Consider the following 25,634-nt stretch of genomic DNA (forward strand, 5'->3'; position numbering starts at 1 on the left):
CAAGGCCCAGCGCTAGATTTCAAGGCCCAGCTGTTTTTTTCGACACTGTAGGTATTGGGGTTTGTACCCAACTAATTTCACGGCGTCTAGGCAGAGTAGGCTCGACCAATTATCAGAACAGTAATAATTGAGACTCGAACTAGAGGCTTTGGAGTAAAAACTAGGAGCGGAAACCAGTCGAACTACCCCAGCGCGGTTTGTTAGAAAATCATATTGTGTTACAATTTTTGCGATTACATATTTTACGGACTCTCTCTAAAAAGTCAAAAGTACCCCAGAGTTTTGACCAAAAAATACGGGCTCAATAAAGTTACCAAAATGTTATTTTAAACTTTTAGATGAAACACTAGTTGGACAAAATTCATGTGGACAAATAGTGAACAATACAGCTAATTTTGACGGAATTTATGATCACACATTTCAATGGAATTGCCATTCAAATGAAGAGTATAGGTATTTTTATACTTTCGCTTGAGTAAAAAAGTGAAAAGAACTGCCATTAATAAATAAGAGAATGCTATTAACATTTTTCTGTACAATTATGGAGAAATTTGGTGAATTTCTAGAAATAATGCTAAATTTAGAAAATATCTTATTTATGGTGTTCCATGAGATTATTTTCTCCACTTAGGTTTCTTATTTCTTAGCAATTCTTTTAAGGAGATAAGAAAATTCTTCAACAAGTAGAAGCGCTTATGGAGATTTTTATTGAAAATGTGACCTTAAAAAAACTGTGTGGAGCCAGTGCTTGTTGATGTTAGTAGAAAAAAAGGCAGGAAATGAAAATTTTTTCCGCTGCCGGGGTTCGATCCCGGATTCCAAACATGTTTAGGAATTGCCAAGAGCTACAGCGGATTTTTGTTGGTAGGTTACAACATTATCCATCACATAACATTGGTTCTACTAATTTTTTAACAATTTTAATTACAATAATCACAAAAAAAATTTAAAAATTTTTAAATAACACGTTTCAAAATACCCAAAACACTGAAAATGAATTCCCTTCTTCCTTTCTTCTTCCACCTCAACCCACCACCACCTCTTCCGCCAACCAGTTATATTATTTTGACAAGAATCTCATCGTCTTGTTCGTTTGGATGCATGAATATGGAGAAATTTTAATATGGATAGTTGTCATTTTATTCATAACTCGTAAGATAAATCATTTGATCCCAATAAAGTTTGATCATTTTGTCCCAAGTAAAGCTGTTGGTGGATTTTTATTTCCTTTTCTCTCTTTATTTTTGATCATGTAGTTCATTTTTTGTCTGATACACATAATGCCTTAGACGATCTTTCCTCTGCAAATAACCAGCAAACGATCTTTCCTCTGATACACATAATGTTTACATATGTTTTTTTTTTTTTGGTCAAAAAGGAGTTTAAGGTCTCTTCATGTAAATTAAAATGTACTTTAAGAGAAAAACATATCTTTTTAGCAATGTTTCTTAAGGAGAGAACAAAAAATTTCAGTAAGCAGACTCGTGGGTGATTTTTAATTCATTAGCAGCAAATAGATAGTGAACACGTGCCCACAAGAAGAAATCGGGCGATGGAGCTAGCGCTTCTTACACTTCGTTTATTAAAAAAAGATTTCCGCTGCCGGGGTTCGAACCCGGATTCCAAGACCATCAGGAATTACCAAGTGCTACAGCAGATTGTTGATGCGAAGTGCATAAAATTCTCTTATACAGTCATCCTCGTTTTGGGCTGGCAAGTGACCTCAGCGTACAGAGGCTCTTAGAAAAATCATACCGGTTAGTAATACAATGAAAGCCCTGCTTGCCAAGTGAATATTTTGAATGTTTTATATGAGTTTTTTTGAATATTTGTATAAAATTTTACTATTTATTATAATTTAATGTAACAATTTTGTTTAATTATGTAAAAACTTTCCTTTTTTTTTCTTTTTCTTTCCTATCCTCTTCTTCCACCCCATCTCACTATTCTTCCTTCTCTCTCCCACCTTATCACCGCCCGCCATCGCTAGCACCTCCAATAGCAACCGACACCAATAGTCCTCTTCTCTCTCTCTCCCTCCCCTACCACTTCCTTTCTCCCCTCTCTTTTCCCCTGCGTGATCCCCTCTTCTCCTTCCCCCTTTCTTCGCCACCCTTTCCCTCCTCCCATGCAATCTAGTTATGCTACTAGATTGTGTGGGGGAGAGAAAAAGTAGCAGAGGAGGAGGTAATGAGGGAGAAGAGAGGAGTCCAGGAGAGAGAGAGAGAGAGAGAGGGGAGGAAGAGAGGGAGGGAGAGGAGAGGGAAAAAAAAGATGAGTCGTTGGCACTGTCAGCCAACGGCAGAGGTGGTAGTGGATTGAGGTAAGGGGAGAAAGAAGAAGAATGAAAAGAAGGGAATCTTTTTTGTGTGTTTTTTGATTATTTTTAGTTGTGTATTTTAAAAATTTTGAGGAGTTTTTTTAGGTTATTGTAACTAAAATTATTTTTAAAAAACTTGACAAAAACTCAATAAGTTTTTTTAGCAGTGTTTCTTAAGGAGAGAACAAAAAGTTTCAATAAGCAGAAAAAGTTTCAATAGCTAATGGAGCTAGCGCTTCTTACAGTTCGTTTATAAACCCAAGAGGAAAAAGATTTTCGCTGCCGGGGTTCGAACCCGGATTCCAATACCATCAGGAATTACCAAGTGCTACAGCGGATTGTCGATGCGAAGGGCATAAATCATATATATATATATCATAAAGTCGTATACTCATACTTATCCCTTCATATTTTCTCTTTCCTACGTGGTTTAACGAGACGACAAGTAGTTTCCTACGTGGCTTGCTCCTTTTTTGTTTGGATATATATCAATTCTTATTTCTTATAAAGATTCTTAATATTATATGATTCTTATTTCCTACCCAAAAAAGGAACTGAAAAGTAATGCGAGATAAATAAAAGAGACATAAATCTCCTCTATTAGATATATAGGAATAAATGAAAATATATTTTTTTATAGTGTCCTATTCTTTTTTTTTTAACAGTTTCATCATATATCCTTTTTATTTTAAGATAATCTACCCATATATAGAACAACATACAAACAATCTAGACATGGAAATTAAAGAAAATTAGCCCGAGAAAGTTTTTACAAGACTCACAGTCCCCATGTATAATTGATGTACAAAGAGAAATGACACTTCATCTGATTGAAAAATTCTGAAAAAGTCCGTAAAAAAAATGGAGTGTCATCAACCAAAGAAATAAAATCCCATTATCATAGCTAAAGAATGATGAGATAAAACATTAGATATTTGTTGAAGTTTTGCACCCCGAAAGCCCCTACCCGACGCTCCATCCGTAGTGTTCTCCAATCCAAGAGAAAGGCCTCCGGCCGTAGTGTCCTCCGTCAGTCTTTTTTTTAATATATTTTTGCTAATAATTCCTTAATCACAATACATCTCTGCCCAGATGGTGAGGAATATTTCGTGTGTGGACCCACATCATAGGAGTCCATGCATTTAAAGGACTCGATATAGTGGAAGTGGTCTTTTAAGGTCGGTAAAATCTATCTTGATAACGCATTTATAAATTTATTACATACAGGTTTATATATGTGCATAGTACGGGTCACATAAGGTCTTGTTTCCTACCCAAAATTATTTGGACGATTATGGTTTTATTTCCTATAAGAATTCTTAATATCATAGGATTCTTATTTCCTACCAAAAGTTACATACTTTAAGCAGCTTAAATTAAGATAAACATACTTTTAATGTTCTTATCAATATCTCTTTGTATTCTTATTAATTCTTATTTCCTATGTCTACACTACATATAGCCTCTAATATATTGATTTCAAGTATCAAATTCATGGTTAGGTATTTCCAGTGCAAGCGATTGGCATATTAAAGTATCGATTTTGGGTTTTCACTTCTCTTGATTATCAGGTACATTTTCTTTCAATATATATATATATATATATATATATATTTTAAAAAGGCATGTTGATCTTCAATTGTAAGAGATTAGTAACATATCTTGAATTTTGTTTTATTTTCTATTTGTTTTGTATGAAGACATAGGATTTAAATAAGTACTTTCATCGTTATTTTTGTAGGATTTTTTCTAACATGTTTGTTAATTGATTTTTGTGATCATGTACTACGATGTTTGTTAATTTGCCTTCAAGAAAAACAACAAAAAACAAAAGGCACTGGAAAGTAATGCGATATAAATACAAGAGACATAAATATCTCTATTAAATATATCTGCAAATTCATTAGTTAATTAAAAGACTCTGACCGTTTACTTAATTATAATCTTTACGTATTATTATATACAAACTTGAGCGATAAATCATTTATTTTTTTTATACTTAGTTATCCTACTTTGCATATCATACAGTGATAATAGAAAATCAATAAATGCTGATTTGTATGGACAAATCGAGGAGAATATTTAAACAAAAAAAACAAAAACAAGTTTCTGAATAGTAGAATATTATTTGATACTATTTACTGCACTTTTTATTTATTTTCAAGTTTTTGAATGTTATGGTTTTGTTGAATGTTATTTTTTCTATTTTTGAATTATTATTCATTGAATTAGATGTTCAAATTTATATTATAAGAATAATTTACATTACAATGCGCACATAGTAATATACTTAAAACAAGTTATAATAGATTATACATTAAATATGTATTTTATATCGACATTTTTATAAATTGACTAAAGTTTATTATTTTTCGACGATTCCCGTTCAACGAACGGGTACAAAACTAGTTTTCTTATATAGTCATCGTTGTTTTGGGCTGACAAGTGACCTAAAGGTCCAGAGTTTCTTAGAAAAATCATGTCGATTAATAATAAAAGGATTAAAAACAAAAAAGTCCCTGTAATATACTTAATATACAAAAAAATCCCTCATGGTTTTAAAACATACAAAACAACACCTCATGTTTTGAACTAATTTATAAACTAACAGAATTCATTAAATTTAACGGAATCCCGTAAACTTAACGAAAAATTTAATAGAATCTGGTAAAATTAACGGTAAACTTAACGGAATCCGATAATTTTAACAGTCGAAATCGTCATTTTCGTTAAGTTTAACGAATTCTGTTAGTTTACAATTTAGTCCAAAACATGAGGTGTCATTTTGTATGTTTTGAAACCATGGGAGGTTTTTCTATGTATTAGGTATACCACAAGAGATTTTTTCGTTTTTAACCCATAATATAATGAAAGCCCTATTTGGCAAATGAGCTTTTTGGATATTTGTATAAAACTCTACTATAATTTACTATAAAATTTGTAGAGGAATTTTTGAATTATGTAAAAACTTTCCCTTATCTTTTTTTCTTTTTCTTTTTCTTTCCTATTCTCTTCTTCTCCCCCATCTCACTATTCTTCCTCCTCTCTCCCACCTCATTGTCGACCACTATCGCTGGTACCTCCACTAGCAACCAATGCCAACAATTCTCTTTTTTCTCTTGCTCTCTCTCTCTCTCTCTTTCTCCTCCTTCCTCTTTGCCTCAGTCTCCTTCCCTCATTCTCTCTCCCCTACCACTTTCACTCTTCCCCTGCGCGATCCCCTCTCCTCTTTCCTCTCCCCTCCCTCTCCTCTTCCTAGTTCTCTCCTCCTCTCTTTAGCCATCTCCTTGCCCCTCCCTTCGCCACCCTCTCCCTCCCTCATGTAATTTGGTTATGCTACTAGATCGTGTGGGTCTCCCCCTAAATTAGGCTAGAATAGGAATAGGTAGATAAATGACGATTGACAAAAAAAAAAATACTAGATCATGTGAGGGAGAGGAAAAGTAGCAGAGGAGGAGGTAATGAGGGAGAAGAAAGGAGTGGAGAAGAGAGAGAGGGGGACGAGGAGAGGGAGGGAGAGGAGAGAGAGGGAGGAAATTTTTTTTTAAAAAAAAGATGAGTCATTGGCACTGTCAGCCAGCGGCAGATGTGATGGTAAGTTGAGGTAAGGGAAGAAAGAAGAAGAATGGTAAGAAAAGGAAACTTTTTGTGTGTTTTTTTGGTATTTTGGGTTGTGTATTTTAAAATTTTTGGAGGGGACTTTTTTTTAGATTACTGCAACTAAAATTATTTAAAAAATTTGTAGAAAAAACTTGGCAAAAAACTCACTTGCCAAACAAGGCCTAATGTTATACATATACATAAAACGAAATGTTGTACATATAACCTAATAAAAATTATGTAGAGTAAATCTCCTCGTTGGCCCTCAAAGTATTGCTTTTGTATGTTTTGACTCCTAATCTATTTCATGTAATAATTAAACCCCTAGACAAGCTGGTCTGTATGAATTTGGTCTTTCCGTCCCAAAAAGTTATTTGAACTCATGGCACAAGGGACAATTTCATCCCTTCACAAAAAGCAAACCAAGAGGCGGATAGTACATCACCCAATTGATTCTCAAAGACTCAAACTATTGATTTTTACATTTTTTGCCCCTCATCTATGTTGTGTAATACTTAACAAGTCAGTGTGTATAAATTTGACCATTCTATCAAAAAAAAAAAAAAAACTGATTAAGTAAAATTTGATTTTTTTCCTTTTTTTTTCTTGTTTCTTTTCTTTTCTTTTCTTTTTCTCTCTTCTTTTTCCTCATTTTTATTCAACAAGTTAACTAGTAGCCATGGGATTTCCAGCAACATCCTGGCTGTCAAGCTGCCATTGGCTGCGAGGGATGGCTGTCGACCGCCAAAATACTTTGATCACTGATTTATCCCAAAATTCACCTTCCTCTTAGTTTTTTGGAGTAGATTTCACTTTCAATATGAAAAAATGATTGAAAAGTGGCGAAAATAATTATTCATATCTAGGTTTGTGTTTCTTAAACTACATCAAATTAACCCCAATAATCATAAAAAAAAAAAAAAATACACCAACATACTCCTTATAAGATGTCAAACTTAAAACAACTAACCAATCCACAAAAAAAAAAAAAAGTCATGAAATTATAAGTTCACAAACAAATGTTAAAGTTTTCTATGAAACCCACTTGACCTTGAAAAACTCTCCTATTGCTTCTCTTTCAATCTTTTCCTTACTTTTTCTTATGTGCTAGAAACTAGTGTGTCGACTCTGTCCTGTGTGCCTGAATTGTGTGTGTGTTTGATGTGTGCTTTTCCATGTGAGTTTGTGAAGTGAGTGACTTTGAGAGAAGGGGCCAAATTGATACACATTGACATGTTTAGAGGCTTAAATACTACATAAAATAGATAAGGGGTTGAAAACATACAAAAATCAATTGTTTGAGAGCCGACTGGATGATTGAGAGTCTTCATTTTTTTTGGTATGTCACATACGCTGACTTGTTTAAGGGTCTAATTATTACATAAAATATATGAGGGGCAAAATACGTATAAAAGCAATAGTTTGATGACTGATTGGTGATTTACTCAATTTTCTTATATAGTCATTCTCATTTTGGCCTGACAAGTTAGCCCAAGGTCCAAAGTTACTTAGAAAAATCATACGGGTTAATAATAAACGAAATGTTATACATGTACCCTAATGAAAATTTTAAGTAAATTTTTTATATTGTCAATGTAAAATTTTTTATAGTAACAGGTTTAAATTATGTCACATAACATGAATTCAAATTTGAAATTTAAATCATACAAGTGTGACATATATCCATAACTACCAGTGTAAAAAAAATCACTGTACTGTCAGTACATAAAAAGTTAATCCAAAAATTTTACTCTAATGAGCTTCTTGTGTCTACACAGATAACATGTAACATACATTTTACCCTAATGAAGAATTTTATTATCATTCCCAAGTGAGATAGTATAATACGGAAAAAGCTTATAATGTATCTTATACATTTAATGAAAAAGGTAGGAATATTTCCGTGGTATTTTCAAAATGACATACCACTGAAGTTCCCCCTTCCCATGGTCCATAGAGCCTTTCATGTACTGGCTTCCCATAGCAAAGGTATTTCCATTTGTATTCAAAAGGGTCATTGGTCCAAAGTAAACCAGATTTTCCTCCCTTGTTGAGAATATATTAAAGAAGAAGAAAGAACAGGATGGATACAATTACGTGATTAAACAATAGCGCATGGAAACTGTTGATGGATTGCCAATGCTGTTATGCAATTTTACATATTGCACATCTATCTCTTATCATTGACGCGTGACCTTTAATAAACTCTACAACAGATTATGATCTATTTGAAGGGAAATGAGCAATAACAAAGCAAGGCAAAACGCTGAGAAGCTGAGGAAAATTCAAGCCCACCAGGGGTCTTCACCGGTTCTGAAATCTGTTTCAACCCATGGAACAAATACTACCTTCCCCTCGTCGATATCAGCATGAGCCAAGGCCAAGGACTGCTCAAACAAGTCAGATACAGTCAATCATTAACTGAACCATGTAAACTCAAGCTGTAAAGGAGAAAGGTGGAGAACAGGGAGGGAGAGGAGAAAAGGGGTATAGGGGTCCGTAAAAGACTCAGATGGATAAAGGAATATAAGTTTGCAGTTCATCCTGAATGTAGAAGAAAAGGGATAAGACAATAGCCTTGTGAATACTAAAGCAGTATACTGGTAAACTATATTTCCAACAACAGATTGCATCTAGATATGATTAATGATTATTATCAACTTGACAAGTGTGAGGTAATTTGTCTACTGAGATTCATTTCAACTCACCAGAGGAGCAGGTCCTCTAACAACCATTCCTTGATTGTTGTATTGAGATCCATGGCATGGACAGATGAACTTGTTTTCAGCAGGATTCCATGGAACCACACAACCAAGGTGGGTACAGACAGCATTGATACCATAAGTCGCCAGTGTCCTGTCTTTCTCCACAACCAGGTAAGTAGGATCACCCTGAGTTCCAGCGAAGAACATACTATGAAAAAAATGCTTTTTCACATTATCTGTTCCATCTGGTTTACTTGAGAGGAAAACAGAAAATGGATGTAATTATACAGTTACTATATAGATGGTGAGAACAATTTATACATCAAGCAGAATGCTATTTACATTCATGCTTGGAAAGAAGCATCTATTCTTCCATCTTGTTTGGCATCGTTCTCCATTATGTCCTCTGAAGTGAAGGACCATGTTTTGTACACCAAATGATAAAAGAAAAACTGTGCTTAAGATTTTAATTTATCAAGTATTTTTGTCTGTTTATTAATCTGAATGGAATTTAGTTACAGATAGGTAGGTATTTGATATGAAAAACAATGACAATGAATTAGGATCGATTCTAAGTTTATCAATTTAAACTCCATTTCTCTAAAGAAAAATTGGACATCTCCGCACTTTCTCATACTGTAACCTTGTTTACGATTGAAAGGAATAGATCGGTGTAGCAATTACTTGCTCTGGACAACCCCTTGCTTTGTATTATCATACTATGGTCACTCTATAAAACTTGAAAATGACTTTGCATCAGTCCTTAAGTCTAAAAGGAATTAAAACAGTTGTACCTTCAACCCTTGTGTAAGGGTTCTGTCACCAGGCCCATGGTTTTTGAGCCAAACATCTACGAGGACATCATTTCCTAAAGCATCTTTTGCCACAGTACCACCACTAGCCCCTCCTAACCTGTTCTCAGAGTCGAAGCAAATGATAGCATTATAAGGCATTCGATACACAATTAAAATCATGCAGATGGGAAGTCTAAGAGCAACAAAACAAAGTCTAGAGTGTTGATTATTCTCCGGATTTAAGTAGAATAATAACTGGTAAAGTTAGTTTGCTACAAACAACAACTGAGTTGCACCAAACTACAATCAGTTTGACAATACAAATGCTCCTTCTATCATTTTCCTTGTGCTGAAACACAATTGAATGAAAATTATATCAATTTGGCTCTCAACTTGCCATTGAAAGTTTATAGGGGAGTAGGCAGGGGAAGATGGTACAAAGGAGTAAGGTTCTGATTTCAATTCATGCTGGCAATACAAGATAAACTCTGGAGCTGGCAGACGCGTTGCTTTATTAGATTCAGGAAAGACCTATCCCTCCAAAATTTAGAATTTTGTTCCAGGTAAATTTCTCAAACGAAAAATATAAGCTTCCAAATTTTACAGGAACAAAAATCTTACTCGCTAGAAGAAGCAAGAGACAAACATATGTAGCTTAAGATTGCAAGAACTAAAACTTAGCACATGATGTCATGTGGGGAACTCTTCAGCTTTACTCCACTGCAAATCTTTTATCTTTCATTGGACAAGACATAACAAGGACTCATATTTCTCAAACCTTTCCAAAAGAACAGTTTCCTGGTCTGATGATTGATTGCTGTTCCTTCTACATGTTTCAAGAAGCCAACCCCTAGTGTTCTACATTTCATGACAGGTAAGATCTGCATACCCAATTTTGCTATATATTCAAGATAGAACTGTGATCTAGATGACCATATTCTTAACGAATGCGGTGAAAGGTCATGACGAAGCATTGGAAATTCAGAATATCTAGCTATTTCATCTTTTCTGATAGTCATCACCAAACAAATAAACACTCACTTAACTTATTTGACAACGTTGAAATGTCCATACACAATAGCATACTTGCCTAAAACAGAATGGATTAACTATTAATTCACTGTTCATATACTCTGACCAACCACCACATGTTACTTTGAAAGCAAACCTTGTAGCATTGACAAGCACAGGGCTTACAGAGAAACAAACAGAGAGCACAACCTGCAAAATGGTGCTATGGCAAAACTAGGACAGGGTACTAATATCCAGCCATCAATTTATCAAAGGTAGTTCTTATAAATTGGGCATTCTATTGAGGTAACTGAGAATTGGTTCAGTAATGTAAAGGTGAAGAAACTGGTATAATAGTTTTCAAGAGAAAAGTGAAGCTTTGCTACTTAACAGATCTAGCTCTTAAGGACTTTACACACTAAACTAGCAAGCAGCTTATCAGTAACAAGAAAAGTAATAGTCAGACCAGTTTGCAATCAACTCCAGTTAAGAAGGATATACACCATTCAATCACAACAAGAAGAGGCTTGTTGCCCTCAATTACTCACGTAAAATTCACCAACCAAAAGGATGTTCCAAAAACTAAAAATTTTCTTTCACAATCTCAAAGTCTGAATCAAGAAGTTGAACTCTATCTTTGAGCTGCACAACTAGTAAATGAATCATTCCTACCGTCTCAAGGATTCAATCTCATTTACTTTTTGTAAGTAGAAAAAAATTTGAATCAACACCGCATACGAATTCTTCAAGTCATGGTTTTGTACAAGGTACCATCATTAATCTAAACAACTCCAAAAAGAACAAAGTTGAGGTAGCCAATCAGGTAATGATTTAACAGCTCAATTTTAGATTGTCATTCAATTGGACACATCACATTCCAATAATATCTACACCAGAGTGATAAGACTAAAAGATGGAATCAAATTTCTCTTAACAATACTCAATAACTAATTATTTCATTAATCCAAAAAATGCAATAAATCGAGTCCATAACAGTTACAAAACCAGGACAAGGATCAAACTAGATAGGGATCAAGAAAACAAAAAAATTACCCAGGTGGAACAAAGAAAGCTGCGTAAGGTACAACCATGATAGCAGTGGGAAGTGAAACTGCACCCAAAAGAAGCAAGTTCATGAGCTCCCTCTTTCCCATATCGGGCACTCTATCATCAGCAGGCACACTTGTGGCCATGCAAGAAACTTTCATCCTCTTATCCTTCCCCCATCCTAACTTGCCACTTCTCATCATCATTGGCTTCAGAAACAATGATTGTGATGGACAGTACATGCTACTCTTGCTTGAACATAGCTACAAATAGAAGAAAATGATTCTTCAGACACGTTATCCAATCACCTTTTTATTATCCAAACAAACGTGTTACAGAAAACTCCTTTCTGGAGCGACAATTGTGAAGTATAGAATAAAGGGTTGATGAGGGAATTACCTGAGAAGGTGGGACGGGTGAGAGAGTGGAGGAAGCCATTGCAGAGATTAGGCTTCTAGGAAGAAAGGTGTACGGAGATGTAGACGTTGAGGACTCTGGTGGGATTTTGATTTCTTTGTAAGGTGACTAAAAAATATGACAACAAAAGGATAAAGGAAGAGCGCGTGACAGCCACAATTTTTGCTACGAATAGGAAGATAAGGCAGTGGTTTGGATAGCCACAGACCAAGAATTGGGATATCATGGACTGAAATCATGGGCTGTTCTTTTTATAGTTATGATTTATTTTCTTTTGCCCTTTTTTGCTTTTTTGACCTTTAAAATCAAGCAACAATTGAATCTTCTTTGAAGTAATTAGATTGTTTTTTTGATTATTTTTTAGGCATCAACTTTTGGTGCTTTAACTCTTAAAAGCGCCACAAAAGAAACCCTGTTTGGATTGTTAATGTTTTTGGAAAAATATTTCAGCTTGTCTTAATATTTCTTTTACACAATTTTTGATCATATTTTTTACTTTAAGCACATCACATCTTCAAAAAAGTGTTAAAGTAATTTTTTCAAAAAACCTTCAAATTCCTAAAAATTTTCTTCTGCATAAGTGTTGAAATAATAGGGTGGATGGTAATTTTAAGGCCTTAGTAATGAGTTAACATTTTCTTTCTTGTATGATTAATTCATGGGGTGGATGGTAATTTTAAAACTGCAATAATGAACCCACATCTTCTTTCTTGTATGCTTAATTCATGAAGTGGATGGTAATTATAAAGTTTTAATAATGAGACCCCATTTTCTTTCTTGTATACTTATTGAGTGTCCTAAGTCCATCAAATAGGGAGAAAAAAATTTGTTTTCAATGAAAAGGGGGGAGATGAGCCTGGTGCCTGGTGGAACAATTCTTGCAAATAATATCTCCTTGTGGTGAAATTAGACATTTTGAAAGACTAAAGATTCTAGTATCACCGTTACTAACTAGGGATTTGGTAATCTAATGTAGAATTAAGGGAAAATTGTGATAATGATATCCTGGTTTTAGCCCAAATACATGGGGCAGTTTGGAATCAATTAACTCTAATTGCAAGTTTAAACTGGTTTTAAACAAAAATGGCTCACTATATAACCACAATCATGATTTATAGCTTTTTCAAGCTAAGAACTTTCATTCATGTTGGTTCATGGCTTCATTCAATAAGGCATCATTTGGATTGAATGAAAGGAAGGGAAATGAAAGAAAAGGACATTGAAAAAAAAAAAAAAGGTAAAGTAGAGAAGAGGAAAACAGTTTCCATCCATCTTGTTGGATTAGATATACAAGGAGCAAAAAAGAAATAACTGAAGGTTTATTTGAATTGAAGAAGGAAAAGAGCAAGTGTTAGTTAACTGAAAAAATTTATAAAAAATAATCTTTTAAAAAAAACTTAATTATAGCATTAAATTTAGTTCATTTTTCCTCCATTTCTACCCACTTTTAGAAAGAAACATAACTGAACAAACCTATTAGATCCTATCCCTTCCATTCCCTCCCTATCCTTTCCTTTGATCCAAAAAAAAAAAAAGAACAAAAATCCCTCCAACTCCTCTCCTTTTCTCCCTCTTGCAGCCCCGCAATCCAAACAGTGCCTAAAATCTTTACGTCGTGTTTTTTACGATTAAACTTTGCAGGCCCGAACGCGAGGCCCACAGACAGCGTCCGGGCCGTGCTTTTAAAGGAATGTGTTCGGCGTTCTTGTAGTCACCAATATGGGCTCCGACGCTGGATTCGAACGAGACAAACCTTAGATGGGTCTTTTCCTATTACCAATTTGTAGCCCATCTTGATTTACTTCTGATTTTTCAAATTTACACTGGAGAAATATACACTTCCATAACTACTGAAAAGCTGATTTGCTGTCGATGTATCGATTTTCTCAAAACAAGCGTTCATACTTTTCAATTTCAAAAGACCGTATGAAAGTTTGACTAATTAACCATGTGACACAGTTGCCGTACTTAGATATTTTTCCTGACTAACTTAGTCAAAATATTAGTATTCAGTTTAATATGTATAAATATTTAGGCAATCAATCATTTCATTTTCATGCCAGTCCAGTTGATGAAACTTCTTAAATTATGTCTTTAGTACATTGCCATTGACATCATCGACATTGTAAGTCAAACATAAAATAGTTTGCAATGATTTTTCTGTACTTGACAAAGTAGGAAAAAACATTATTAAAATATTTCTATGACAATAGTATGCTATTATGTAATGATTTTAGGATTTCGAGTCTGACAGCTGAGGATGAAAAGGATGAGAGGGTAAAAAATATATATAATGATTTTAGGATTCATGAAAACGAAAATGTTCGCCTGATATAGTGAAAATGTTCAATCAAGATGTGAAGTTATGACTTGATGTTAGGTTTATAAGTTGGCTTTGGGGAAGAAAGAATGTGTAATGTCTAGATAAGGAGTGTTAACTTAAGTTTTTAGGCCATGAGTTGGATTCTGGTTTATTTGGAACAAAATGAAAGATTAAAATAGAATTTAAAGCCCTTATAGTTTCTTTTACCGATAAATTTAGAAATGTTTTTAAACAAAAGAAGGATGGAATTTTTTTTTTTTTTAATAAGTGAGAAGTCTTGAATTCAGTAACTTCTATTTACAATCCCTTCCACCTTACCATTCAATTCAACCCCTCGTGAGGATGGAACCTTAATGATATAACATTCGAAAAGTATACTTTAACTAATATTGTAAAAACCACACATTTATCGGAGTAAAAAATGGGGGATTGACCTTGAAATTTAAGATGTTCAATGTGTCCTCCTGCAAATGCACTGGCAATGTATTCCAAAAGTACATAAATAATGGAATGTAGGTTTATGATTTTGTCCCAAGCAGAAGATGAAGGCCCACTCCAGTTGTAGTATATGTAACTCTTGACTCTACTGGATATATAGCTATCAAATTTAACAGAAATACAATGATTATGTTTTCTGCATGGGGGAATGGCGTGATATTTCCACTCATCATGTGATTGCATGTGTGTATCTCTTCCTCTGTGTATGCCACTCCATTCACTTCCCGCTCATTTTTCCTGCTTGCTGCCCTTCACACAATCACATAGTTCACAGCCTGCAATTTTGTTTATGCACCTTTTAGCAATTTTTGGCCAAATTCAGCAGCACATTAGTTAGGATATTTTGAAGTATACAATGGTTTCAAAATCTGTTGTACAAAAATTATGCAACAAACGGCCTTAAGGGTCTATTCTAAGCATTGTCTTTTGAGTTCACCGTTTGGATTGAAGGAAAGGGAGGGAAAGGAAGTGAAAGGAGTTCCGAAGAAAATAAAGGAAGTGCGAGTACACAAAAACAAAAATTTCATCCATTTTATTGGATTAGAAATGAAGGGAGAAGGGAAAAAAAGACTTATTATATCATTTGGCTTGGAAAAGGAAAAGAAAGGAACGGAAAAAGTCATGTTGGTGAGTTTAAGTGGAGAGGGGAGATAAAGGATGTTCTTCCATGACAAATCTCAATACTTTTAGTTTTTCTTTTTGTTTTCTTCTTCCACATTAAAAGATGCACTTTGTCAAAGTGTAAACTGTAAGATAGTAGCGTGACTTGAATTATATGTACATTATGTAAACTAATATGCACAATTGTCTAGAATGGCTTTAAAGCTTCCTATCTTCCCAAATGAAATGACTTTGAAAAGTTGTAAAGTTGTTTTAGTACATAAATTTTACCCTCTAAAATTGTTGCCTATGTGGAGAGTTTTGGAGCGAGGTCTCCTAGGAATGGATGTGGATTAGCTCCAAGTAGAGGTGTCAAAATGGGTGACTTGGGCGGGTTTAGGTTGGGTAAAATGGGTAATGGGTATAAGTGAGTCAACTCATTTATACCCATTTAATTAGATGGGTATAAATGGGTAAGTCAAAAAATGAATTGGGTAACCCAATTACCCATTTATAAATCATTTATTTTAACTTTTTGTAAACTCATTTAAATTCATTTTTGCAAACTAAGTTATCAATTTATACCACTTTTTGTACCCATCATTAGTTTTAAATATTTACTTATAATGTTCAATAAACTTAATTACCAATTTTTTTCATTTATACTCTATGTCACAAAATTACCTATTATTTAATAATTGAATAATACAAATATAAAAACTTAATCCAAAAATTTTGAACCCCTAACATTTTTTTCATATATAAATTTAAAATTTCATTTTATAAAGATAAGAAAATAGGCTAAAATTTATCATAAATTGGTAATGCTAAAAAATAAGCAAGTTAACAAACTAAGAAAAAATAAAATAATAAGATAAAACCAACAAATAATAATAATAATAATAATGTTAACATCATGACAAAATGAAAAATTTGAAAAAAAAAGGTAGGGGAAAAGAAGAGACTTGGAGGGAAGAGAATTTTAAATGGGTTAATTGGGTTTGATGGGTTACCCAATAATACCCATTTAATAAATGGGTATTATTGGATAACCCATTTATACCCATATACAAAAATTTAATATATCCATACCCATCTATTCATGGGCGGGTATGGGTAAATCTAGTTAAGTGGATTGATTTGCCACCTCTAGCTCCAAGTACATTAAAGAGAAGCTAAATGTACATTCCTCTATTTTAAATTTACTTACACCTTTCTTGCATTATTATCTTGTTTTTGAAATATTAAAACTTTCTAATAACCTTCACATCTAAATAACAAATAACCAAGATTGACCTTATTCTAAAACGGGATAAGATTTTTTTTTGTATTTTATGAGTAAAAGGGTTCAAATTCGAGATTTTTCATTTACATTTCTTTTCTTAAATCATCCGTCCCATTCCTCTCCCAAGACGAGATAGGTTAAATATGGAGATGATTTCTCTCTTTGAATAGGCTTTCTCTAGTACCAATGCATGGAGTGAGAATCTACTTGCAATGTTAGGGAAAAGAAAGTAAGACACTACCACCAAGTAAAGATTCTAAAGAAAGTAAGGGTAGTAAAAGATGGAAACCAATTAAAGCTTCCAGAAATGAATAGATAAAGGCAAAACGTACGAGATGGGCAATCTCAGAACAAATGTAAAAAGAAACGCTAGGGAACGTTCTTCAAAGGCATTTCGAAGTTATGAAACACTTTTAAAAGCTGTTTGCCTCTTCTTCTCATTTCCCCATTCTTTTTTGTGTCTCTCGTCATGTCTCCAACCATATTTTACTGTTATTGGAGTAAAACTTGATTTCTACTGTTTATTTATTTATTTGTTTTTGCTAGTACCATTTGTGCCCAGAAAGTGATCTTATACTCAGTAATTATATACACTTAGAATCCCATAACATTATTGGAATCCGAAGAAAGACATTGACCTAAACTTGTCTGACCGCAGAATGTGAATTGCGTCAGATAATCATACAGAAATAATCGAAATAGTCATTTTCAATATGGTTGTTCCACTATAATGGTGGTTTATTCTGTCTGACACATTTTGCATCAGTATTTAAGTCTTACTTTTCCAGCTGAGCCTGCAACTATCTATGTTACCTTTGCCTTTCCTACCGACGGTCACCTAATAGCCTGAAATTCAATGGGAAGGGTAAATAATACGTGTATAGGCATAGAGTAAGTTTTTTTTTTGTAATACATTATCAGTGTATAATTTTCAAACTTTCATTAAAAAAAATGATATGCATCAGAATGAATTGTCACAATTTTGTGAGAAACAAATCATAATAACTCAACGTCTTATTGTTAATTGTAAGATCGCTTTTTCTTTGTTTGACAAATGATTTTCAAGGTATTAGGTGCATTCTTTGTGTTTAAGCGGTAAATATGAAATTATGCAATGGATTAGGTATGATTTATGCAATGGAATTCATTTGGTGTATATAATATACATGATATAATTCATTTGACTAGGTCAAGAACCAAAAGTCAATATTTGACCCGCATTTCTCCATCTTCGGTTGTCAAATAGGAGACTGTGCCTGCTCTAACAAGTAATCTATCTTTTCTTCTTTTTTTTTTTTTTTCTCAATGGTGCTCTATAATTAAAGTAAGAAGTGATTTTTATGTTCCATATGTTCTCTTTTCGCCTTGTGAGAGCTTTTTGGAATGGCCATGCTCTTATTTTTTGTCACTTTTTTGTTAGAAAAGGATTGAATGAATTCAATTTCGATCGTCACTGTAGATTAGAACATGTTTTTAGAACTGCAAGTTACTTGCAGAAAATCTTATAGATCACTTACCAATATAATCCTCGCATTGACAGCGAAACTCGAATATTCGACCTTTTTTTTTCAGTTAAAGAAGTAATCCAACCTGACCTTACCGACAAAACCAAATTATAATAGCATAGCCATGTTCTTATGGATCTCGTACAAAAGAACTCTAGGTCAAAGAGTTCCATGGATTGGTGAACTATTTCAAAAGGTAGGTTCGGAATTTTTGCCTTGTGGGGGCCTGAAAGCTGAAAAGAACTTAAAAAATTAATGATCAAACATGAGACCCTTCTATTCACTAGAAGACTTGTTGCAGCAATGGTACTGTTCCAATTAGCTTTATACCTTCACTGATTGAGGGACCATGGTTAGGTTTCTTGTCCAAGCGTAGGCATTATGTACTAACCAAAAGCTTTTATGAGGATTCTATAAAAGGGTCTCTAATAAGTCCGTCCCTAAAAATTATAGCAGTACTTGAATCGCCCACCTATCTCAGCTCGAGGGACATCAACCATTGTTGCTTCACATCATCACATGGAATTCCAGCATGAATCATTTCATTTATACCTTTAGTTCTTGGAAGATAGGAAAAACCAAATTATTACTCGTATTTATTGGTTGCAACTCGTAATATTTACGAGCCTATCTTAAATATAAGTTCGACACATAATATACGTTCTACAGTGCTTATAATGATTGCTTTTTGGTCCTTAACCATCCCTGAGTAATCATCAAGCTAGACTACTTTTGGTGAATATTTATATGTTATGGCATAATCAATAATAGTATGAATGAACTTTAATTTTGAGGCTAGAGTTAAAATTTTTCAATGTAAATAATGGATAAAACATGACAAATTTTATACATAATTAAGCTAGAAAGAAATCTACCCGTAACAATTTAGGCAAGTATATAGCTTTGTCATGTGAAAAATAATTTATTTGACTATTTTAACATTAGGGTTTACATTAGATAAAAGATTAATGTCTACATATAGCATAGAAATCTAAATTCTGTTTTATTTTTATGGCAATATGTTCATTTGCATGTAGGATTAATTCTCCAAAGGACTTGGGTCAAACGAGGTCAATGAAGTAATAGAAACGAACTTGTTTATATTCCCTAGTTACTTCCATTCTTTCCCCAGTTTTCGATCCAAGCCTCTACTAGAGAAGAGGATTTTTACGTAAAAGGTCACAAGCAATAATGTTTCTGAAGACAGATTCAGCATATCCTGTCAACTCTGAGACAATACGAAAGGGAAAGAAAACCTGCCCTTGAATGGTCCCAAATTTACGAAATAAATCAAAAATTGAAATTTCACCTATTAATAGGAATACTAGGCAATTTCTATCATGTACTGGTTAAATAGTTTTCGGTTGTTCTGGTCTTGTCCCAAAGTTTTACCATTGCAAATTCATAGCCAAACATTATATACTTACGGATCACATGGATTTGAGATAATCATTTAGGAGATTTTTTTTCTTTTTTTTTTTTTATTCAAAGGGTGACTTTCAAGCCTTAATTACAAGAATAAAGAAGGAAACGAAGGATTTGAGAGTTGAATTAGAGATCTCATGGTCACCTGACGAATATCTCTACTAACTGAATTGGGTCTTGAGGACACATTTCGGAGATTTGATGACTAACAAAAATACAAATTTCTTTAAGCACAAGATCCATTTTTCATACAGAATTCGTTTAACATGATAGTATGTGTTTTGTACGATTTGTGACTGCATATAAATAGCTGAAAAATAGAAAAAAAAAATGAATGTCCCATTAAATATTTCCACCACTTGAAACTTCTAACATAAATATATGATGTTTTGAATCTGCTTACAAAAAGCAATTCTAAAAACACAACATGACTTGTCGAAAAATAAAAACACTATATGGCTAAACGATAGATACAAATATAAGATATTCCAAATATCAAGAGATGAGTCATCTTTCAACTTATACTTATGTATGCCGTATAATCAGTATGTGGTTCAGTGTATGATTTTCCTTCTGTTTTTAGTTCTTGTAGTCTTGTTCCAGTAATCCATTGTCTGAAAGTCTGCCTTTATGGGAAAACCAATACTACTACTACTGAAGACAAATTTGGTTTATTTAAACCTAGAGCTTTGACTTATATCAAAAGCAAAGGGATCTTCCACATTGACTTTAGTTTCCTCTAAAACCCATGAAAAGAGTTTTAGTTAGCTGCACTTCAAACTAGAGTGACATAGCCGTATTGCTTGCATTGAAGTTCCAATTATGTTTGTCTTATTGATAATCTTCTTGTACTGAGTCAGAAAAGGCCATACATTTGAGGACACAAAGCCTAAGCTGTCAATCTGCCACGGAGTTGAAAACACACTATTGGTTTGTACTGAGATTTGGAGGTTAATATTTGTATGAATTTAGGGAGTGGATTTTCAACACTTCTTCCACTTGGAGTAGTTATTTGGTTTGATGCAAAGAGGCAAGATTTCAAAACTGTCTTAATTTGTCGTTCTCCATGTCTAGTGATGCATCAACCCGTGGAAGGAACGTAGGTGTAGACCCACTTATTTTTGTCAATTTTTCGAGGACATAAGAAATCAATGCACCAATCATTCATTCATTTGTGCAAACTATTCTTTGTCATGGATGCAGTTATTTTGTTAGTATAAATTCTGCCCATAATATTCACAAGTTTATATGAATTTGGACTTGCCGCGCTGCCCACTAATTCCTCTTGCCCCTGCCCCGTCCCCCACCTCGCCTCTCTCTCACCCGCAAGACTAAAAAGAAATTGTCAGATAACTTTTTTTATAGTTAAATTTTAGCAAATAATCAAGTATTAAAATATCAACACATCACCAAATTATTATCGATTGTAATTTCACAACTCATAAAAACAATCAAACAAAAGTTATTTGACTACAATCTAACATGATGAAAAAATATAACTAAAGTAATTAAGTTTTCACTTTTGACACAAATATAATTATTAAGTCATTATTGTTTTTTTAAGAAAAAAGTGTTATTGTGTTAAATGTAATTAGGAATTTAGTATAAATGTATTAGTTAATTTATTATAACTAATTAATAATTTCTAGTAGTGGACATGTATAATTGATAATATAAATTATATTACATATATTAATATCCATTATATAATACATATAATTAATAATATCATTATTATAAATTTGTAACTAATTAAATTAAATATTATATATATAATTATATACATACATATCTATTATTTTTTTAAATGGGTTCCCCGGGCCCATTTCTAAATGGGGGGAAAAATTCGCCCCACCCCATTAGCCCCCCCCCCCAGCAGGGCAGATACCCGCAGACACCCGCCTCAATTGTCATCCATAGTTCTAGAAATAGCATTATAACCCACTTTTTGATACAAAATAATCTAGGATATATGTTATGTATTAATGCGGTTTACGTGGGATATATTCAAGTTTATTTTACATAATCAAATTTCATAATGCATGCTCAAAATCAAAGTGATACGTTTATCTTATGAATGCGCATACTCATATTTATTGTCCTCTTATACCTTTATGTTTAGGCATTTTTTTAATTTTAATTTCACTTTTTAAACACACTAACACTATAAATTATACTTAATCAGTATTACCTATCCTATTGAATCATCCAAAATCGTTCTTGAAAGTAGTTCTTAAATTTTGCAATATTTGATGCAAATGGTAGAAAGCATTTTTTGTTTTTTTTTGTTTTTGTACTTCTTATTCATCTTAGGAGAAAACAAATCAGTCGTTGATCCAAATTTTAAAGCGCCAGCTAAGTTAAGAGCTATTCTATAGAAAGTAAATCACAATCCTTAAAATTGTAGAGATATGGACAAATTTGATGGTTGGTAAGTGAATTGTCAAGATCTCATATTTTGTTATTCACCTTTAATCTTTAACCACCATGGCACCATTACAAACTTCTGTTTTTTATAACTTCAAATGAACTGAACGTGCTAATTATTATAGTTGTCATCCATATTCCAAAAGATTATGTTCACATCATAAAACTGCTTTTATGTGCTTTACCACATAACATTTTCTTTTTTTTCCTGCTGGTTATGTAAATTTTATCAATTAATTATTTCAAATCAGAATAAGCAAGCATGAAAGTCAAGACCCTAAAATTTCTTAACCAGGAGAGCTTGGAGTGACAATTTGAACAATCCTCAGCCTCGTACTACAAACTGCCAAATGTATAAAATGTTACCATTTTCAGCATTAATGCATTTAACCTTGCCTGTTGATATAGTAGTTACTATTAAAAGACCTGTTTTTTTTTCCCTTTTTCTGTTTTAGGAAAAATACCTGTATTAATACTATTTTTAGAAAGTCAAAAGAAAAAAATCCTTACATTTAACATCAAAAATAAATTTGATATAGCCAAGAAAATAGATGCATATGTATATCCTTTCTCCTTTGATATAATGAATTAAAAGTCCTAGATTTAAAATTCTTTTTCGCTCCCCGCTTTTTAAATCTCATTCGTTCCCTACTTAATATATTTATACATACATACATACATATATATATATATATATATATGCCTGCATGTACACACTACATACATAACAAACATACATACATACATATATAGGTATACATACACGTATACAGACATATACACATATATGTGTGTGTGGGGTGGGGAAGGGGTTTATATGCACACATATAAATTTAATGGAGAAAGCTTAATGCACCTAAACATATTTAATTTTTACAACTATTATATTCTCCACCACCACCTCCCTTCCCTATTTTCCTTCCCGATGATAAAAGAGTAAAATAACCAACAAAATAAAGGCACAAAGAAGTGAAATTGAAGTCTCTCCACGGCTTCCTTTCTTTAAGAAGAGACAGCGAACTCTCAAGTCTCAGTGTCTCGCCTTTTCTTCTTCTTATCATTAACTCTCCTCTGTCTCTTCTCTCTTTCTCTCTTGCCTCTCTTCATTCAACAATGTAGTAGTTGCTGCAGTAGACAACTAATACTAGTACCATTCTCTCTGCCCTTTTTTCATTCCATAAATAACAGTGAAAATACCAGCAAGAAAAAAAAAGGTTCCTTCAAGCCATCGTCAATGGAATTCGAGTTCAATCTTGAAAACCCTTTACCAATTTCTCAAGAACTGCTCAAAGAAGACTCAACTGTGACTTCCCTATTTAACATTGAAGCTGATCACATGCCTTCAGAAACTTACAGTCAGAGTCTAAAACATTTAAGCCTTCAGTATAATGTTAGAGAGAAAATTGTCTCTTTAATCTTGAACTTTTCTCAGAACTTTGATCCGTTATTATCTTATCTTGCCATCAATTATCTTGATCGGTTCCTCTCTAGCCAACCATTATCGGTAACTGGATTCTTCACTCAAAATTGTTCATATTTTTGGTTTAAGTGAAATGTTGGTTTTAGTAGATGTTTTTTAATGCAGGAAGAGAAGCCATGGATCTTGGGACTTGTCGCAGTTTCTTGTGTTTCATTAGCTATGAAGATGAGAAAAACAGAGTCCTCTGTCTCCGATATTCAGGTAAGTATGCTATGTTTTACGTTGAATTATTTGGTAAAAACAAAATTTTGCTGAACTTTAAAGAAAATGGCTTTTCATTTTATCGTTGCAGCATGATGGTGGATTTATATTTGATGCACAAACAATTGAAAGAATGGAGTTGTTCATTCTTGGAGCTCTTAAATGGCGAATGAGGTCCATCACACCATTCTGTTTCATCAACTGCTTCATCTCTTTGTTCAAATTCAAAGACCTTCCATCAACTCAAGCCCTCAAATCTAGAGCTACTAAAATCATCCTCAAAGCTCAAAATGGTAAATAATATCCACATCATGTTTAAGGCTTTGAGCCCTCATATCCTTTGTGTTGCTTAACAACATTATCATTTGAAACAGAAGGGTTGATAAAGTTTTGTTTTGCATTTTCAGAAATCAAGTTGTGGGAATTCAAGCCATCAATAATATCAGCCTCAGCACTTCTCTCTGCTTCTCATGAATTATTCCCTCTGCAGTTTCCCTGTTTTAGGAATGCAATCTCAAGCTGTTCATATGTAAATAAGGTAATACCCCTTGTCTTCCTTTTCTTCTCTTGTGCCTGCATTGCTTTTCCCACCCTTCCCATGTCTTCTTTTAGAACGAGGGTTTGATTGTCTCCAGGCGATTGTTTTACTGATAAAAACATTCTTGTTATGTGGGCAATCTTGATACAGGAAAATCTTTTAAACTGTTGTAAAATGATGCAAGAAATGGCGATGGAAGATTATGAGTCAGTTTTGGACATGGTATCCAGCTCAAACACACCAGCCAATGTGCTGGATTTGCACTGCTCGAGCTCATCAAGCTCAGACATCGAGCAGACCAACCCAAGTGAGGCCACATTTAGGCTTGAGAAAGTCCCGAAACGTCGAAAGATTGGTGGGTTCAAAAGCCAAAATGCATATAATGAGAAGCTTTCCCAGAGGCAAAAGCGCTAGCAAGAATTAATATTTCAAGCTCTATTATCAGCTACTTCTACAATATAAGATTTGATGCGAGATTTGGAAGACTAAAAGCCCTATAAATTTATGACCCTGAAAACATAGCAGAAGGGCAGCACTGGTCCATTGGGGAGTGACTGTATCTTTTGCATCAAAGAACTAAACATGAAAAAAGTTGAGGCAGAGTCCACTTGAGCTAGCAAGCATTGACTACTACGGGTTTGATAGTGATGGAAATGAATTGGAATTCTTTTAAATGGACGAGGAGTTGAAAAATTGGTTAGAGTGAGTAGACCGATGACTGATGAGATGATAAATCGTTGTATTGATTTGGTCTTCTTGGTTGGTTTGGTTGGTGACTTTTACTGCTGCTGCTATCACTATTGGGGTGGGGTGGGGTGGGGGGGTTAAAAACAAAGGAAAGAAAAGATTAGGAGAGAGATAACAAAAAGAATTTTTATTCCTTTCTGTTTATGGAGATGAGGAACAAAGACAAAATGTGGCTTTGAGTGCATGTAGGGTTGAATCTTGCATGCCTTTGTCTTTTTCTTTCTCTTTGTTTGCTGCCTGTTGATGGTTCTATGTCTTTTTTATCATGTCTTGAAGGAAGAATAATAATCACATATAGATACAATAAAGATCTTTATTCTGGCATGGAAGATAGGCTGTTTATATGAGTTCCTTTACCCTTTTAGATCTTATAGTATATGTAAAATTTGATTTTTTTTTTTTTATGACTTGTAATTTTGCAGTTCAGTTATGGAAGGATAACCCTTTTTATTTTTTTGGTGAAACTTGATCCCAACCTCTACAATTTTACGTTCTAATGCATATATTTGTCAACCTTAGTATTCCCTTGCCTAACTCTTGTACACGATCTAGCACTTGATGTATTCTCGATTTTCCATTTTTTTTTAAACTTTTCCAAAGTTACTTACCATGATCAACATAATCTAACAAAACTGTTTTGAGATATTGCACGAGCATTTAGTTTAAATAGGCACACAAATGAAAATAGTAAAGTTTTAAAAGACAAGGTCG

The 25,634-nt window shown here is 33.6% G+C and overlaps 2 protein-coding genes across 2 annotated transcripts; one reads left to right on the forward strand and one right to left on the reverse strand.

The window, feature by feature from the left end:
* Positions 1-7,937: 7,937 nt before the first annotated feature.
* On the reverse strand, positions 7,938-12,072 carry LOC113743416 (cytochrome b6-f complex iron-sulfur subunit 1, chloroplastic). The gene is made up of 5 exons (XM_027271411.2): positions 11,877-12,072; positions 11,484-11,740; positions 9,420-9,537; positions 8,629-8,811; positions 7,938-8,307 (listed from the first exon to the last, which is right to left on the reverse strand). The coding sequence occupies exons 1-5, from the start codon at positions 11,913-11,915 to the stop codon at positions 8,206-8,208; spliced, it is 699 nt and encodes a 232-aa protein (XP_027127212.2). The 5' UTR covers positions 11,916-12,072; the 3' UTR covers positions 7,938-8,205.
* Positions 12,073-22,989: 10,917 nt separating this feature from the next.
* Positions 22,990-25,387, forward strand: LOC113743417 (putative cyclin-D6-1). The gene is made up of 5 exons (XM_027271412.2): positions 22,990-23,461; positions 23,543-23,638; positions 23,730-23,931; positions 24,046-24,176; positions 24,327-25,387. The coding sequence occupies exons 1-5, from the start codon at positions 23,192-23,194 to the stop codon at positions 24,588-24,590; spliced, it is 963 nt and encodes a 320-aa protein (XP_027127213.2). The 5' UTR covers positions 22,990-23,191; the 3' UTR covers positions 24,591-25,387.
* Positions 25,388-25,634: the final 247 nt, after the last annotated feature.

Source organism: Coffea arabica, chromosome 5c, assembly GCF_036785885.1.
Source record: "Coffea arabica cultivar ET-39 chromosome 5c, Coffea Arabica ET-39 HiFi, whole genome shotgun sequence".
Classification (NCBI taxonomy): Eukaryota; Viridiplantae; Streptophyta; class Magnoliopsida; order Gentianales; family Rubiaceae; genus Coffea; species Coffea arabica.